A 15,360-nucleotide genomic window follows, 5' to 3' on the forward strand; every position below is an offset into this window, starting at 1 on the left:
GAAAATATCCTCTTTGGATCAGACATGTCAAGGTCTGCCCAGATGGTATAAATTAGAGGTGGGTAAAAAAGAGCGAGCCGCTTAAAGTTATCAATCAATCGTAAAGATACATTATTGAAAATTTCAAAATGTCTACCTTCTAAAAAGTTTATGAGATTTTGGAAAAAATAAATAAATAAATTATTTTGCCTGATCAAACTTTGGCATTTATAGATTTTATTTTTGATTAAATCATAATGTAGAAAAGTGTTTGCCAAATATTTTCATAAAATAAAAAAAGCATGATTTGTCTTAATTTTAGCAATTTCGCTAAATTAATAGAAATTTTCTAAAAAAAATCCTAAATTTAAGTTTGTGTGCTTGCCACATAAAATTATTCCAACGGTTAGGTTTGAGTAGGAATCTTTACAAAGAAATCGCCTATGGTCTTCAGCCAATCTTGTCTTTTTACTTTTTGTTTTTCAAATAAGTTATAAAAGTCCAATAAAAAAATAAATCACACCATTCTTTTAAATAGCCTTTTCAACAAATTTTAGAAAAAAACGAAAGAGCCGTTCAGATGAGCCGCTCATTTTAATGAGCAAGCGCAAATGAGCGGCTACTAAATACGAGCGGTTTTGCCCTTGAGGTATAAATAAAGTGAAAGCTTAGAGAGAGATACGCATTGCGCATTATTTATACAGTGCCGAAACATTCCTGATGACTAGGAATTAAGTGATGTCTTATGAGGGGAATACAAATTGTAGACTTGAAAATGTCCAAGGGGTGATAGGCCTTTTTCAAACTAAACACTAGAATTCAATTTATTGGTTCAATTTATTGGTTGTACCATCCAAATAAAAGTCGATTCATAACAAAAAAAATCCTAGTCTAATTTTTAACCAAAGTGTACACTTGTACAGTTTGATGTGTTTTAAATCAATTTAGAGACCACTAGAGTGCCAACAAAAACGGGACATTCTTAAAAATCATAGGTGTCATCCCTGGCTCGATTTCTTAAACAAAATTAAGCATCTGTGTAAATTTTGAGCCAAATCGGTTAAGGTTTCAGGGTCGCTGTTGATAGTTGAAGTTTGGATGATAATTTTTGAATGAAAATATGGAGAAAGGCAACATTTTCGACCTTTTTCTGGAAGGTGATGTTAATTGTGTGGAAATTTCGTCAAAAGTATGTTTCTAAGATAAATTTTAACGCTGATTTTGCTCAATATTTGCACACAGGCTAATATTGTCTGAGGAATCGAATCTAAAATTTAAAATATTTTTTTTATTGTTGTCACGCCTTTGAGAATTTTTTAATTCTATTTGCACCAGTAATTGAAAAATGTAACATGGAATTAATATTTTTTTCATTAAAAAAACCAAATCGATCAGAACATTTCTTTTCATGTGTTCATGCATGAGGCAAACTTTTTCTTTGGCCACAGAGCTATTTTTGGGATAATTGCTCTCTTCATCAATGTCATTCATCAGCATTCAAAACCATTTCTAAACGCCGTCCCTTCTCTTTTAGGTTTCGAGGTCTACCTGAAGTCCCGCATCGAGAAACTCTCCCAAATGGACGCCGCGGCGGCCTCCGCCGTCATCGCAGCCGCCGCCATCAAGTACAAGTCGTCCGACTACAACCTCAAGTATCTGGAGAGCTACTCGGCCAAGAGCGTCGACGAGAGCAAAGCGTCGGTGTACTTTACCCCCAACGATGGCCAGCTCAGTCCGGAACCGCCGCTGCAGCTGCAACTGTCGCCGATCCACATAAACTACATCGAGCAGGAAGAGGTCGGGAGGCGGGGTCGGCGATACGCCCAAATCGTTCAAGTCGATCGTTCCGCCGCCGACGGACGCGATGATTGTGCGGTCAATTTTGAAACCGCCGGCGAAGCTGGCGTACGATCGGAATGTGGCGCGGGTGCGGAAGGGTGGCTATCAACCGAATCGGCTGAGCGGGGGTTACGGGGGCGGAGGGGACGAGCTTGGGGAGTGCAGTACGATGCAGTTCCGGTGTTACAACGACGATGAGAGGGGGATGCGGGATTCGGGCGAAGATGAGGGAAATTATAGTCTGAAGCATAACAGGAAGCATAAGCGGAAGAGAAAAGTGACGGGAATGGGTGGTGGTGGTGGTGGTGGGGAAGGCACTTGGGGGAGTGGCCGCGGGTTGCGAGTACGAGACGCTGTTGATGAAGAATCTGAGCGGAGATCCGAAAGAGTCCCACTACAAGATCATTCACGTAAACAAGCTGGACGGTGGTGGGTTGGGTTACGCCGGGACAAGCGGACTGGGCGCCGGTTGGATGGCGGGACGGGCGGCTGCGACCCGTAAGAAGCCCCAGCATACCGGCGATTACTACTACTCGCTCGAGGACATGATCCAGGAAAGTAACGAAAAGATCCGCAAGCTGATATACGATTCTAAAATGGACATTATGAACGAGGTGATAACAGGGAGTAGCAATAGAGATAAGGTTAGTGGTAGCAGTAGCAGTAGTACGAATTATAGGAAAACATTTGCATGACGGAGCGACCTGGCCCCAGCGGGTCATGATGATCCCGAACGTGACAAAGGTGAAGCAGCAGCATCAGCAGTCGGCACCGGTGGCCCCGGTCGTCGTCGCCGAAAGCAGTGCCACCACCAGCAGCAGCAGCAGCAATAACAACAGCGGGCACGGCAGTCGGGACTCTCCCTCGACCTCCCAGAACCTCAACAATTACCATCAGCCTTTGAAGAAGATCCAGAAGCTTCACTTCGATTCCAGTACAAATCGCATCCAATCGAGCACCAGCTTGCCGGAGATCTTCTACGACAACCAGTCGTCGTCCAGCTCGAGCGCGTCCACCCTGATGCACCACCACCACAACTCGGCGGCGGCCACTTCAACCGCCCAACCGAACGGCACAACCTCCAACAAATCCTCCAACCAGTCCATCAACCAACAGCAGCAAACCCTCTCGTCCGCATCCTCAACGGCTTCGAACGTGGCCCTGCCGCCCACCCCCTACCAGCACCACCTTCAGCAGCAGCAGCAGCCAAAAGTGCACGGTAAACATGTGATCCTGGCGGTGGAGCCATCCTCGCCAAAACCCGACGGCGGTGATGGCGGCAAATAACACGTCAATTGAGTTTATTTCTTTGTTGAAACATCATAATTTATGCTTTACACAAACTCACTGTTGAACATTTGAACACGCAATCCGTGATTTGTAGGTGTAGTTCGGGAGATTTTAGCTGAACATCCGTAGGACATCGTGTCACACGCGTAGAACGTGCGTGCTACATTTGCCGGGCGATTCACCTTTGGTTTGGACGTACATATTTGCTAGAGAGAATCGCGGTGAAAAAGATGTTAAAAAATCGTAGTCGACGATGAAGGTTTTAAAATACTACAAGAAAAAAAACTAATTGGAGTTCTTAACTAGCTCTTAGATTTATATATCAAAAAAACATAATTCAACAGAAAGTAAAAGAGAACAAAAATCACACACGCAGATATCATACACAACACTACTGTTTACGTACGTAATTAAAACCGCATGTTAGTAGAAAGGAATAAGAATTATTGCATGAAACTAAATGCTACTTGCACTACTACGTTGAATAATATTGTGTATGAAATCAATGAGCAGAACAAACAACTAAAAAGCAAAACTTCAATAAAAGAAGTGCAAACCTTTTAAGGTGGTTGATTATATATAGAGGAAAACAAAAATCCACAAACACACACACACACAAACAGAAGAAGAAAAAACTCATTCACACTCAGCAAAAAAACACAGAGCGAGAGTCAACTGATGATTATGAACAGTGATGATGACGAAAAGGGTGGGAGGAATATTAATATACAAAACTAAACAATACAATAATAATAATAAAAAAACAGAAGAATTTCATTGGATATGGAATACCCTAGATGACAAAAGAGGAAAAATATATCAAATTTAATTATCTCAATAAATGGTTTTTATTTACAGTGGTTTGAAAGAAAAAGAGAGTTCTTCTAAATGTTACTTTGAGTTTACTTTGTGTCGCCCATAAAAGTCCCCACACAACTTTCAATCGTATTGAGCAAGGTTGAAAAAAAATCTCTTCGGGCGAATAATGATTGCCTGAAGAAAGCCCCTCTGAGTATGCTTTGATCTCGTTTTTCCTGACTGTCACTTGATCGCAGAGACAAATAAAAAAAATAAAAAAAAAATAAAAAAATAAAATAAAAAAAATAAAAAAAAATAAATAATAAAAATTAGAATGATTGGGTTTAGTCATCAACTTGCTGCGATCAGATTTTTTTTTTTGCGCCAGATTTTCAACACTGGTATTGAGTATCTAAAAATTCGAGGAAACCAACAAAATGAGTTAGAAAATTATATGAATTTAAGACTGTGTGTGCCACCTCGAGAAAACAATGAAAATTTGGTGAATTTGATGAATTCAAAGTGTTTTTTATTTCACTGCTACATGAATTTTAATTTTATAATTCTAAATAAATATTACGTATCATTATCAAACCAACGGTTTTTAAATTCTTATCTTTTTGGCTTCAAAATCACTCGAAAATTGTACAAAAAATTTCACTTCGTTTTCAATTCAATAGTTAAAATATACAACTCAATGAATTCATCCTTTTAATGAATATTTAACTCAATATTTATTAAAATATAATCGTTTAAAAAAATAACTTCATTAAAATTTTACTGAAAAAAAATTGGTGAAATTATGTTTATAATGTACTCTTTCAGTTATTAGCGAAAAATTCCTATGTAATTTTTTTTTGCTAATTTCTTGACTCATTTTGAAACATTTTAAATATATTAAAAATATATGCAGCAAAATTTGTTATCATTATAATTAATTTGCTTTTTAAAGCCTTTTCCCAACAAAAATTTTTACTTAAAAGTTTTTTTAAAAAAACTACACCATTTTTTGCTCACTCATTTACTAATAATCAGTTTTATACAAATTCCTCAAAAAGCAAATTTAAATTTGTAATAAACACATGCAAAACAAGAAATTTAATTTTAGAGTCATCCTGTATAACAATCCAAGTTTTCCAATCCAATTTTTTAATTTATATTTCACATTTTTACGAAATTGATAATTATTTTTTCTTGCCCCATTTTCAGTTTATTGATTGATTCTGAAAACATATATGAGTCATTTCGCCTCAACTGTTCACAAAAAAGTACAAATTCGAAATCGACGTTTTATGATCAAGCTCAAATTTGGTTTAGCTATTGATACTATCAAAACATGTAAGGATCCCGATTTTGAACCAAATTGGACCACCTCTTCTTTTTTTGCACCGCCCCAAAGTTTTGCGATTTTGGTATTTTTTTTTCTTTCAAAAAACCTCTTTTTTTAAGCGGTACACTCAACCCCCGGTGGTTGGTCACTTTTTCGTTTGACACTTTTTTAGTTTGTACCCCGTTGGTTGGTCAAAGTCAAACTAAAAAGTGACGAACTGTCACTTTTTACACGGCGCTCACGCACACTATCAAAACAAACGTTTAGTAGTGTGTGTGAACTCCGTGTAAGAAGGGTGTCAAACTAAAAAGTGACCCCGTTCGTTTGACAACAGTTGGTGTCAAACCAACGGGGTTTGAGTGTATACGCACTTCGAAAGGAATCGGTCAAGAAAAAAAATCAAATGGGCAGCAGCAGCAGCGCAAGCGAGTCAGAGAGGGTGAAGAAAAGCCCCAGGGAATCGCTCCCTCTCCTTTGTTCTGCTGTTCGTAAAGCTGTTTCTTGGCCCCTTTCCTTCCGATCTGCATACTAGCCTTTATGTGACTATACTGCCGTTCTACGCATAATTGTCCCATGTCATTTTTGGTCAATTATGACTTTATGTCCTATTTAGATTCAGTTTGATGTTTACTTTTCGAAAACACATAAAATCTAGTACTTTGTTTGGAAACTCATTGAAAACAACACCAGTTCTGTTTGTCCCACCGTTGTACTTCTACGCATAATTGTCCCACCAACTATTTTCTTTCACGAAATTATCAGTTTTACGTAGTATTATGTCTTGTTTATATAATGTAGGTATAGCAAGATGATTACAAAAAAGAGTGATAAACTGTTAACTGGGATATATGGGGTGAATAGGGACCGATGGGACAATTATGCGTAGAAACACAAAAAACGGTCGAAAATTTTCAATCGCGTTTTTCTCAGTTGCACTTGTTTGAACATGGAACAATTATGCATAGAACGGTAGTTTATCTCGGAAACAAAAATGATAGATCAAAACTCGACTGCTTTTTTTTAAAGGAAATTGGGTGCTGAATTAAATGGTTTCATCAGATTTCGATTGGAATCAAACTTTGATGCTTTTTGCGCAATTGAAAAGTTTACACGCAATTTTCTCAATATACGTGCGATTAAATTTTGAAATTAACGTCACCATTTTACATAATAATCAATTTTTCGAATGTTGGGCGAATTGAAATAGTTTATAAATATTATTATTGAGAAACGTGATTTTATCTCGCAAAATGCAATGTATTAAAACCCTCTAACGCCCATGTTTGCACCAGAGTACCACTAATTTTTCACTTCAAATTGAAATTTCTCGAAAACAAATGAATGAAATGATTCCATTCTTCCTGCATAGTGTTATTTAAGGTGTTTACTGCCTCCAATTCAAATTCCATCCAATTTGGTCAATTCTGTAGAAAATGGCAAGGAAAGCCGTAAAAAAACTCGATTTTGCTCTGGGCGGGAAGTAATGCCAGATATACAGATAAATCTGTATTTTACAAATTTTCGATCCCAAAAATCCCAAAAATCTGTATATACAGATTTATAAGAATAGTTATATATGAAAGTTATAATAATTTAGTAATTAAATTATGCTTTAATATGTTTAAAAAGGTTAAATCTGTTGTTAAATATTTTAAAACGTCTACCTTTCCGGGCCGATATCCGAGGTCGACAGATTGATCGAAAACGTGAACGACGACCTTGAAACGATCACCCGGTGGGCCTCCAGAAACAGCTTGCACCCAAACCCGAAGAAAACGCAGGCCATCATTTTCTGTAAGACCGGAAGAGTTGAGCCGCGAACGGAAATTGTCTTCGACGGAGAGGTTGTAGCTCTGTCGGACTCTGTTACAAACCTCGGGCTGCAGTTCGACAGCAACATGACATGGGAACAGCAAGTCAACACCGTGGTCCAAAAGGTGTTCAACACCCTCAGGACGCTCCGACGCTTCACACCTGTGCTGACAACAGCCACGCGCCGGAAGCTTGTTCAAGCCGTGGTGGTGCCTATTTTCACATACTGTGATGTAGTGTACTACCATGGACTCTCGGCGGCACTCAAGGATCAACTTCATCGCTGCTTCAAGTCGGCGGTACGGTTTGTCTACCGCCTTCGACGACGGGACACAACCGCAGCCGTCAGAAATACCATCCTGGGACACGATCTGCCGTCGAACTACCACCTTCGGACATGCTGCTTTATCAAGCAAGGGTTCGATGGCAATCTGCCGGAGTACATCCTGGAACATCTGACACACGGTCGACAGCAGCGCACGCAGTCGCTCATCATCCCGAGGCATACCACGTCCAGCGGAAAAAGTGTCCTAGTTGCGGGAGCGTCGTGTTGGAACAACCTTCCGCTGGAAGTAAAACTGAAACCAACCTTGCCAGCTTTCAAAAATTCTTTAAAACGATTAGTTATTAATCAGCTTTAGCTTTAGTTTCAGTTTTTGATGTTTGTTACGTTTTATTTTGGATCCAACTGTAATTTTTCGTTATGTTTAAATCCTTGACCTGATGCACAGTTTATACTAACAGGCTATCGTAACCAATAAAACAACAAATTACAATTACAAAACGTCTTCTAGGGCTTCGAATTCGACATAATACAGATAAAATACAGATCTCCCCCAAAAACATCTGGCAACGAAGGGTGGTGTAGAGTTATCTACGTGCGCATGTATTGCGTGTACGTACACGAAAAAGATTGAGGTTAAATTTTGTACCGTCCAGCAAAACGAATGGTGTGCTAGTGTGCGTAAGCTCGGGCTTAGATAACTCTGTTGGTAATTAGTTTATTTCCGGCAGCTTTAACCTTTCAACCTAGCTTTCAACGCAACGAAGGGGTTAAACAAATAAGTCTGTTGATAAACTTTTTACTGTTCAGATTTTTTCAGGGTGCCGAAACGATTCGAGCTTGAATCAAGTTTCGTTTCACTTTCACGCTGTTCCCACTGTTCCACACCGAGTGCGCGCCTCTACTGTCGAACTGTCAAAAAGTGCGCGTCAAAATAGACTTCTGTGAACTCAGCATTTGTGCTCAGCATCTAAAGGGCCTATCCGACCAAAGTGCGTCATGCGCGCCCTCGCGGCATTTTTTGGAACTACTTCTAAATTTGACTCAAAATAATTTAAATATATTCGGGAATCAAACCAGCAACAATCAGATCACTAATCTGGTACGCTAACCACTGAACTATCGTGACTATATGATAGGCTGAGGAATAAACCCGAACTGATCAAGCAAGAAACTTTTAAGTTCTACTGAGAATATCTTCCTAACATAAATGCTGTACCGAAATGGGGGTGGTTCGACCAAATCGCTCTGGAAAAGTATGAAGTCCAACGATCAAAGCAACGAGCTAGATGGTTTTTGATAGCCCAGAATGTCCCCTACAAGATGTCATGAAGGAATAGTTGCCTAAACTTTACTGAGTATTTTTTAGAGAATTTTTGAAATTAAAAATATTGATCCACTTAGGGTGGTTCGACCAAAATCGCTCTGGAAAAGTATGAAGTCCAACGATTAAAGCAACGAGCTAGATGGTTTTTGATAGCCCAGAATGTCCCCTACAAGATGTCATGAAGGAATAGTTGCCTAAACTTTACTGAGTATTTTTTAGAGAATTTTTGAAATTAAAAATATTGATCCACTTAGGGTGGTTCGACCAAAATCGCTCTGGAAAAGTATGAAGTCCAACGATTAAAGCAACGAGCTAGATGGTTTTTGATAGCCCAGAATGTCCCCTACACAGCAAAAAAAAGTTGAATTCTGGAAGGTTGAAAATTTGGTAGGTTGAATATTCCTTATTTTTTGAGTAATATTCCATAAAAATGTGTAAAACTGTGAACCTGATGAATATTCATCAAAAACTGTTGAATATTCATCAATTCCTGATGTAATGTTACACATTTTTTTCGCCACAAAATCTGTCACCATTTCCTGATGAATATTACCATCATTTTTTTTTCTGTGTACAAGATGTCATGAAGGAATAGTTGCCTAAACTTTACTGAGTATTTTTTAGAGAATTTTTGAAATTAAAAATATTGATCCACTTAGGGTGGTTCGACCAAAATCGCTCTGGAAAAGTATAAAGTCCAACGATTAAAGCAACGAGCTAGATGGTTTTTGATAGCCCAGAATGTCCCCTACAAGATGTCATGAAGGAATAGTTGCCTAAACTTTACTAAGTATTTTTTAGAGAATTTTTGAAATTAAAAATATTGATCCACTTAGGGTGGTTCGACCAAAATCGCTCTGGAAAAGTATAAAGTCCAACGATTAAAGCAACGAGCTAGATGGTTTTTGATAGCCCAGAATGTCCCCTACAAGATGTCATGAAGGAATAGTTGCCTAAACTTTACTGAGTATTTTTAGAGAATTTTGAAATTAAAAATATTGATCCACTTAGGGTGGATCGGCCAAAATCGTTCTGGAAAAGTATGAAGTCCAACGATTAAAGCAACGAGCTAGATGGTTTTTGATAGCCCAGAATGTCCCCTACAAGATGTCATGAAGGAATAGTTGCCTAAACTTTACTGAGTATTTTTAGAGAATTTTGAAATTAAAAATATTGATCCACTTAGGGTGGTTCGACCAAAATCGCTCTGGAAAAGTATGAAGTCCAACGATTAAAGCAACGAGCTAGATGGTTTTGATAGCCCAGAATGTCCCCTACAAGATGTCATGAAGGAATAGTTGCCTAAACTTTACTGAGTATTTTTAGAGAATTTTGAAATAAAAATATTGATCCACTTAGGGTGGATCGGCCAAAATCGTTCTGGAAAAGTATGAAGTCCAAAGATTAAAGCAACGAGCTAGATGGTTTTTGATAGCCCAGAATGTCCCCTACACAGCAAAAAAAAAGTTGAATTCTGGAAGGTTGAAAATTTGGTAGGTTGAATATTCCTTATTTTTTGAGTAATATTCCATAAAAATGTGTAAAACTGTGAACCTGATGAATATTCATCAAAAACTGTTGAATATTCATCAATTCCTGATGTAATGTTACACATTTTTTTCGCCACAAAATCTGTCACCATTTCCTGATGAATATTACCATCATTTTTTTTTCTGTGTACAAGATGTCATGAAGGAATAGTTGCCTAAACTTTACTGAGTATTTTTTAGAGAATTTTTGAAATTAAAAATATTGATCCACTTAGGGTGGTTCGACCAAAATCGCTCTGGAAAAGTATGAAGTCCAACGATTAAAGCAACGAGCTAGATGGTTTTTGATAGCCCAGAATGTCCCCTACAAGATGTCATGAAGGAATAGTTGCCTAAACTTTACTGAGTATTTTTAGAGAATTTTGAAATTAAAAATATTGATCCACTTAGGGTGGATCGGCCAAAATCGTTCTGGAAAAGTATGAAGTCCAACGATTAAAGCAACGAGCTAGATGGTTTTTGATAGCCCAGAATGTCCCCTACAAGATGTCATGAAGGAATAGTTGCCTAAACTTTACTAAGTATTTTTTAGAGAATTTTGAAATTAAAAATATTGATCCACTTAGGTGGTTCGACCAAAATCGCTCTGGAAAAGTATGCAGTCCAACGATTAAAGCAACGAGCTAGATGGTTTTTGATAGCCCAGAATGTCCCCTACAAGATGTCATGAAGGAATAGTTGCCTAAACTTTACTAAGTATTTTTTAGAGAATTTTTGAAATTAAAAATATTGATCCACTTAGGGTGGATCGGCCAAAATCGCTCTGGAAAAGTATGAAGTCCAACGATTAAAGAGATCGGAAGAGCGTCGAGCTAGATGGTTTTGATAGCCCAGAATGTCCCTTACAAGATGTCATGAAGGAATAGTTGCCTAAACTTTACTGAGTATTTTTAGAGAATTTTGAAATTAAAAATATTGATCCACTTAGGGTGGTTCGACCAAAATCGCTCTGGAAAAGTATGAAGTCCAACGATTAAAGCAACGAGCTAGATGGTTTTGATAGCCCAGAATGTCCCCTACAAGATGTCATGAAGGAATAGTTGCCTAAACTTTACTAAGTATTTTTTAGAGAATTTTTGAAATTAAAAATATTGATCCACTTAGGGTGGATCGGCCAAAATCGCTCTGGAAAAGTATGAAGTCCAACGATTAAAGCAACGAGCTAGATGGTTTTGATAGCCCAGAATGTCCCCTACAAGATGTCATGAAGGAATAGTTGCCTAAACTTTACTGAGTATTTTTAGAGAATTTTGAAATTAAAAATATTGATCCACTTAGGGTGGATCGGCCAAAATCGTTCTGGAAAAGTATGAAGTCCAACGATTAAAGCAACGAGCTAGATGGTTTTGATAGCCCAGAATGTCCCCTACAAGATGTCATGAAGGAATAGTTGCCTAAACTTTACTGAGTATTTTTAGAGAATTTTGAAATTAAAAATATTGATCCACTTAGGGTGGTTCGACCAAAATCGCTCTGGAAAAGTATGAAGTCCAACGATTAAAGCAACGAGCTAGATGGTTTTTGATAGCCCAGAATGTCCCCTACAAGATGTCATGAAGGAATAGTTGCCTAAACTTTACTGAGTATTTTTAGAGAATTTTGAAATTAAAAATATTGATCCACTTAGGGTGGATCGGCCAAAATCGTTCTGGAAAAGTATGAAGTCCAACGATTAAAGCAACGAGCTAGATGGTTTTGATAGCCCAGAATGTCCCCTACAAGATGTCATGAAGGAATAGTTGCCTAAACTTTACTGAGTATTTTTAGAGAATTTTGAAATTAAAAATATTGATCCACTTAGGGTGGTTCGACCAAAATCGCTCTGGAAAAGTATGAAGTCCAACGATTAAAGCAACGAGCTAGATGGTTTTTGATAGCCCAGAATGTCCCCTACAAGATGTCATGAAGGAATAGTTGCCTAAACTTTACTGAGTATTTTTAGAGAATTTTGAAATTAAAAATATTGATCCACTTAGGGTGGTTCGACCAAAATCGCTCTGGAAAAGTATGAAGTCCAACGATTAAAGCAACGAGCTAGATGGTTTTTGATAGCCCAGAATGTCCCCTACAAGATGTCATGAAGGAATAGTTGCCTAAACTTTACTAAGTATTTTTTAGAGAATTTTTGAAATTAAAAATATTGATCCACTTAGGGTGGATCGGCCAAAATCGCTCTGGAAAAGTATGAAGTCCAACGATTAAAGCAACGAGCTAGATGGTTTTTGATAGCCCAGAATGTCCCTTACAAGATGTCATGAAGGAATAGTTGCCTAAACTTTACTGAGTATTTTTTAGAGAATTTTTGAAATTAAAAATATTGATCCACTTAGGGTGGTTCGACCAAAATCGCTCTGGAAAAGTATGAAGTCCAACGATTAAAGCAACGAGCTAGATGGTTTTTGATAGCCCAGAATGTCCCTTACAAGATGTCATGAAGGAATAGTTGCCTAAACTTTACTGAGTATTTTTAGAGAATTTTGAAATTAAAAATATTGATCCACTTAGGGTGGATCGGCCAAAATCGTTCTGGAAAAGTATGAAGTCCAACGATTAAAGCAACGAGCTAGATGGTTTTGATAGCCCAGAATGTCCCCTACAAGATGTCATGAAGGAATAGTTGCCTAAACTTTACTAAGTATTTTTAGAGAATTTTGAAATTAAAAATATTGATCCACTTAGGGTGGATCGGCCAAAATCGCTCTGGAAAAGTATGAAGTCCAACGATTAAAGCAACGAGCTAGATGGTTTTTGATAGCCCAGAATGTCCCCTACAAGATGTCATGAAGGAATAGTTGCCTAAACTTTACTAAGTATTTTTTAGAGAATTTTTGAAATTAAAAATATTGATCCACTTAGGGTGGATCGGCCAAAATCGCTCTGGAAAAGTATGAAGTCCAACGATTAAAGCAACGAGCTAGATGGTTTTGATAGCCCAGAATGTCCCTTACAAGATGTCATGAAGGAATAGTTGCCTAAACTTTACTGAGTATTTTTAGAGAATTTTGAAATTAAAAATATTGATCCACTTAGGGTGGTTCGACCAAAATCGCTCTGGAAAAGTATGAAGTCCAACGATTAAAGCAACGAGCTAGATGGTTTTTGATAGCCCAGAATGTCCCCTACAAGATGTCATGAAGGAATAGTTGCCTAAACTTTACTGAGTATTTTTAGAGAATTTTGAAATTAAAAATATTGATCCACTTAGGGTGGATCGGCCAAAATCGCTCTGGAAAAGTATGAAGTCCAACGATTAAAGCAACGAGCTAGATGGTTTTGATAGCCCAGAATGTCCCTTACAAGATGTCATGAAGGAATAGTTGCCTAAACTTTACTGAGTATTTTTAGAGAATTTTGAAATTAAAAATATTGATCCACTTAGGGTGGATCGGCCAAAATCGCTCTGGAAAAGTATGAAGTCCAACGATTAAAGCAACGAGCTAGATGGTTTTGATAGCCCAGAATGTCCCCTACAAGATGTCATGAAGGAATAGTTGCCTAAACTTTACTGAGTATTTTTAGAGAATTTTGAAATTAAAAATATTGATCCACTTAGGGTGGATCGGCCAAAATCGCTCTGGAAAAGTATGAAGTCCAACGATTAAAGCAACGAGCTAGATGGTTTTTGATAGCCCAGAATGTCCCTTACAAGATGTCATGAAGGAATAGTTGCCTAAACTTTACTGAGTATTTTTTAGAGAATTTTTGAAATTAAAAATATTGATCCACTTAGGGTGGATCGGCCAAAATCGTTCTGGAAAAGTATGAAGTCCAACGATTAAAGCAACGAGCTAGATGGTTTTGATAGCCCAGAATGTCCCCTACAAGATGTCATGAAGGAATAGTTGCCTAAACTTTACTAAGTATTTTTAGAGAATTTTGAAATTAAAAATATTGATCCACTTAGGGTGGATCGGCCAAAATCGCTCTGGAAAAGTATGAAGTCCAACGATTAAAGCAACGAGCTAGATGGTTTTGATAGCCCAGAATGTCCCTTACAAGATGTCATGAAGGAATAGTTGCCTAAACTTTACTGAGTATTTTTAGAGAATTTTGAAATTAAAAATATTGATCCACTTAGGGTGGTTCGACCAAAATCGCTCTGGAAAAGTATGAAGTCCAACGATTAAAGCAACGAGCTAGATGGTTTTGATAGCCCAGAATGTCCCCTACAAGATGTCATGAAGGAATAGTTGCCTAAACTTTACTAAGTATTTTTTAGAGAATTTTTGAAATTAAAAATATTGATCCACTTAGGGTGGTTCGACCAAAATCGCTCTGGAAAAGTATGCAGTCCAACGATTAAAGCAACGAGCTAGATGGTTTTTGATAGCCCAGAATGTCCCCTACAAGATGTCATGAAGGAATAGTTGCCTAAACTTTACTAAGTATTTTTTAGAGAATTTTTGAAATTAAAAATATTGATCCACTTAGGGTGGATCGGCCAAAATCGCTCTGGAAAAGTATGAAGTCCAACGATTAAAGCAACGAGCTAGATGGTTTTTGATAGCCCAGAATGTCCCTTACAAGATGTCATGAAGGAATAGTTGCCTAAACTTTACTGAGTATTTTTTAGAGAATTTTTGAAATTAAAAATATTGATCCACTTAGGGTGGTTCGACCAAAATCGCTCTGGAAAAGTATGCAGTCCAACGATTAAAGCAACGAGCTAGATGGTTTTTGATAGCCCAGAATGTCCCCTACAAGATGTCATGAAGGAATAGTTGCCTAAACTTTACTAAGTATTTTTTAGAGAATTTTTGAAATTAAAAATATTGATCCACTTAGGGTGGATCGGCCAAAATCGCTCTGGAAAAGTATGAAGTCCAACGATTAAAGCAACGAGCTAGATGGTTTTTGATAGCCCAGAATGTCCCCTACAAGATGTCATGAAGGAATAGTTGCCTAAACTTTGCTGAATTTTTATAAAAATAAAATAAGATTTTACGAGGACTCTGCTTCTGAAGATTTGCACACAATGGCGCACTCTCGCGGAATTTTTCGAAACCTTGTTTCCAAACAAACCACTTCGACCTTCTGGAACTGTGTCGGTAATGTAGTTTTTATTCTTGAAATAGATGTTTGAGATCAAGTCAGGAATGTGGAGTATCATTTGAAAAGGGCTCATAAGCATTTTGAAAGCTGGGACTATTTT

General features: G+C 37.7%; 1 protein-coding gene across 1 annotated transcript in view; it reads left to right on the plus strand.

Annotated features, from left to right (window-relative positions):
• LOC6046111 overlaps positions 1-3,946 on the plus strand; it is a 98,106-nt gene extending 94,160 nt beyond the window's left edge. The window contains 4 exon segments of the mRNA XM_038257065.1: positions 1,514-1,790; positions 1,792-2,148; positions 2,150-2,469; positions 2,519-3,946. Coding sequence (XP_038112993.1) covers positions 1,514-1,790; positions 1,792-2,148; positions 2,150-2,469; positions 2,519-3,105 — 1,541 coding nt within the window. The 3' untranslated portion in view covers positions 3,106-3,946.
• The last annotated feature ends 11,414 nt before the right edge of the window (positions 3,947-15,360 follow it).

This window comes from Culex quinquefasciatus, chromosome 2, assembly GCF_015732765.1.
Source record: "Culex quinquefasciatus strain JHB chromosome 2, VPISU_Cqui_1.0_pri_paternal, whole genome shotgun sequence".
Classification (NCBI taxonomy): Eukaryota; Metazoa; Arthropoda; class Insecta; order Diptera; family Culicidae; genus Culex; species Culex quinquefasciatus.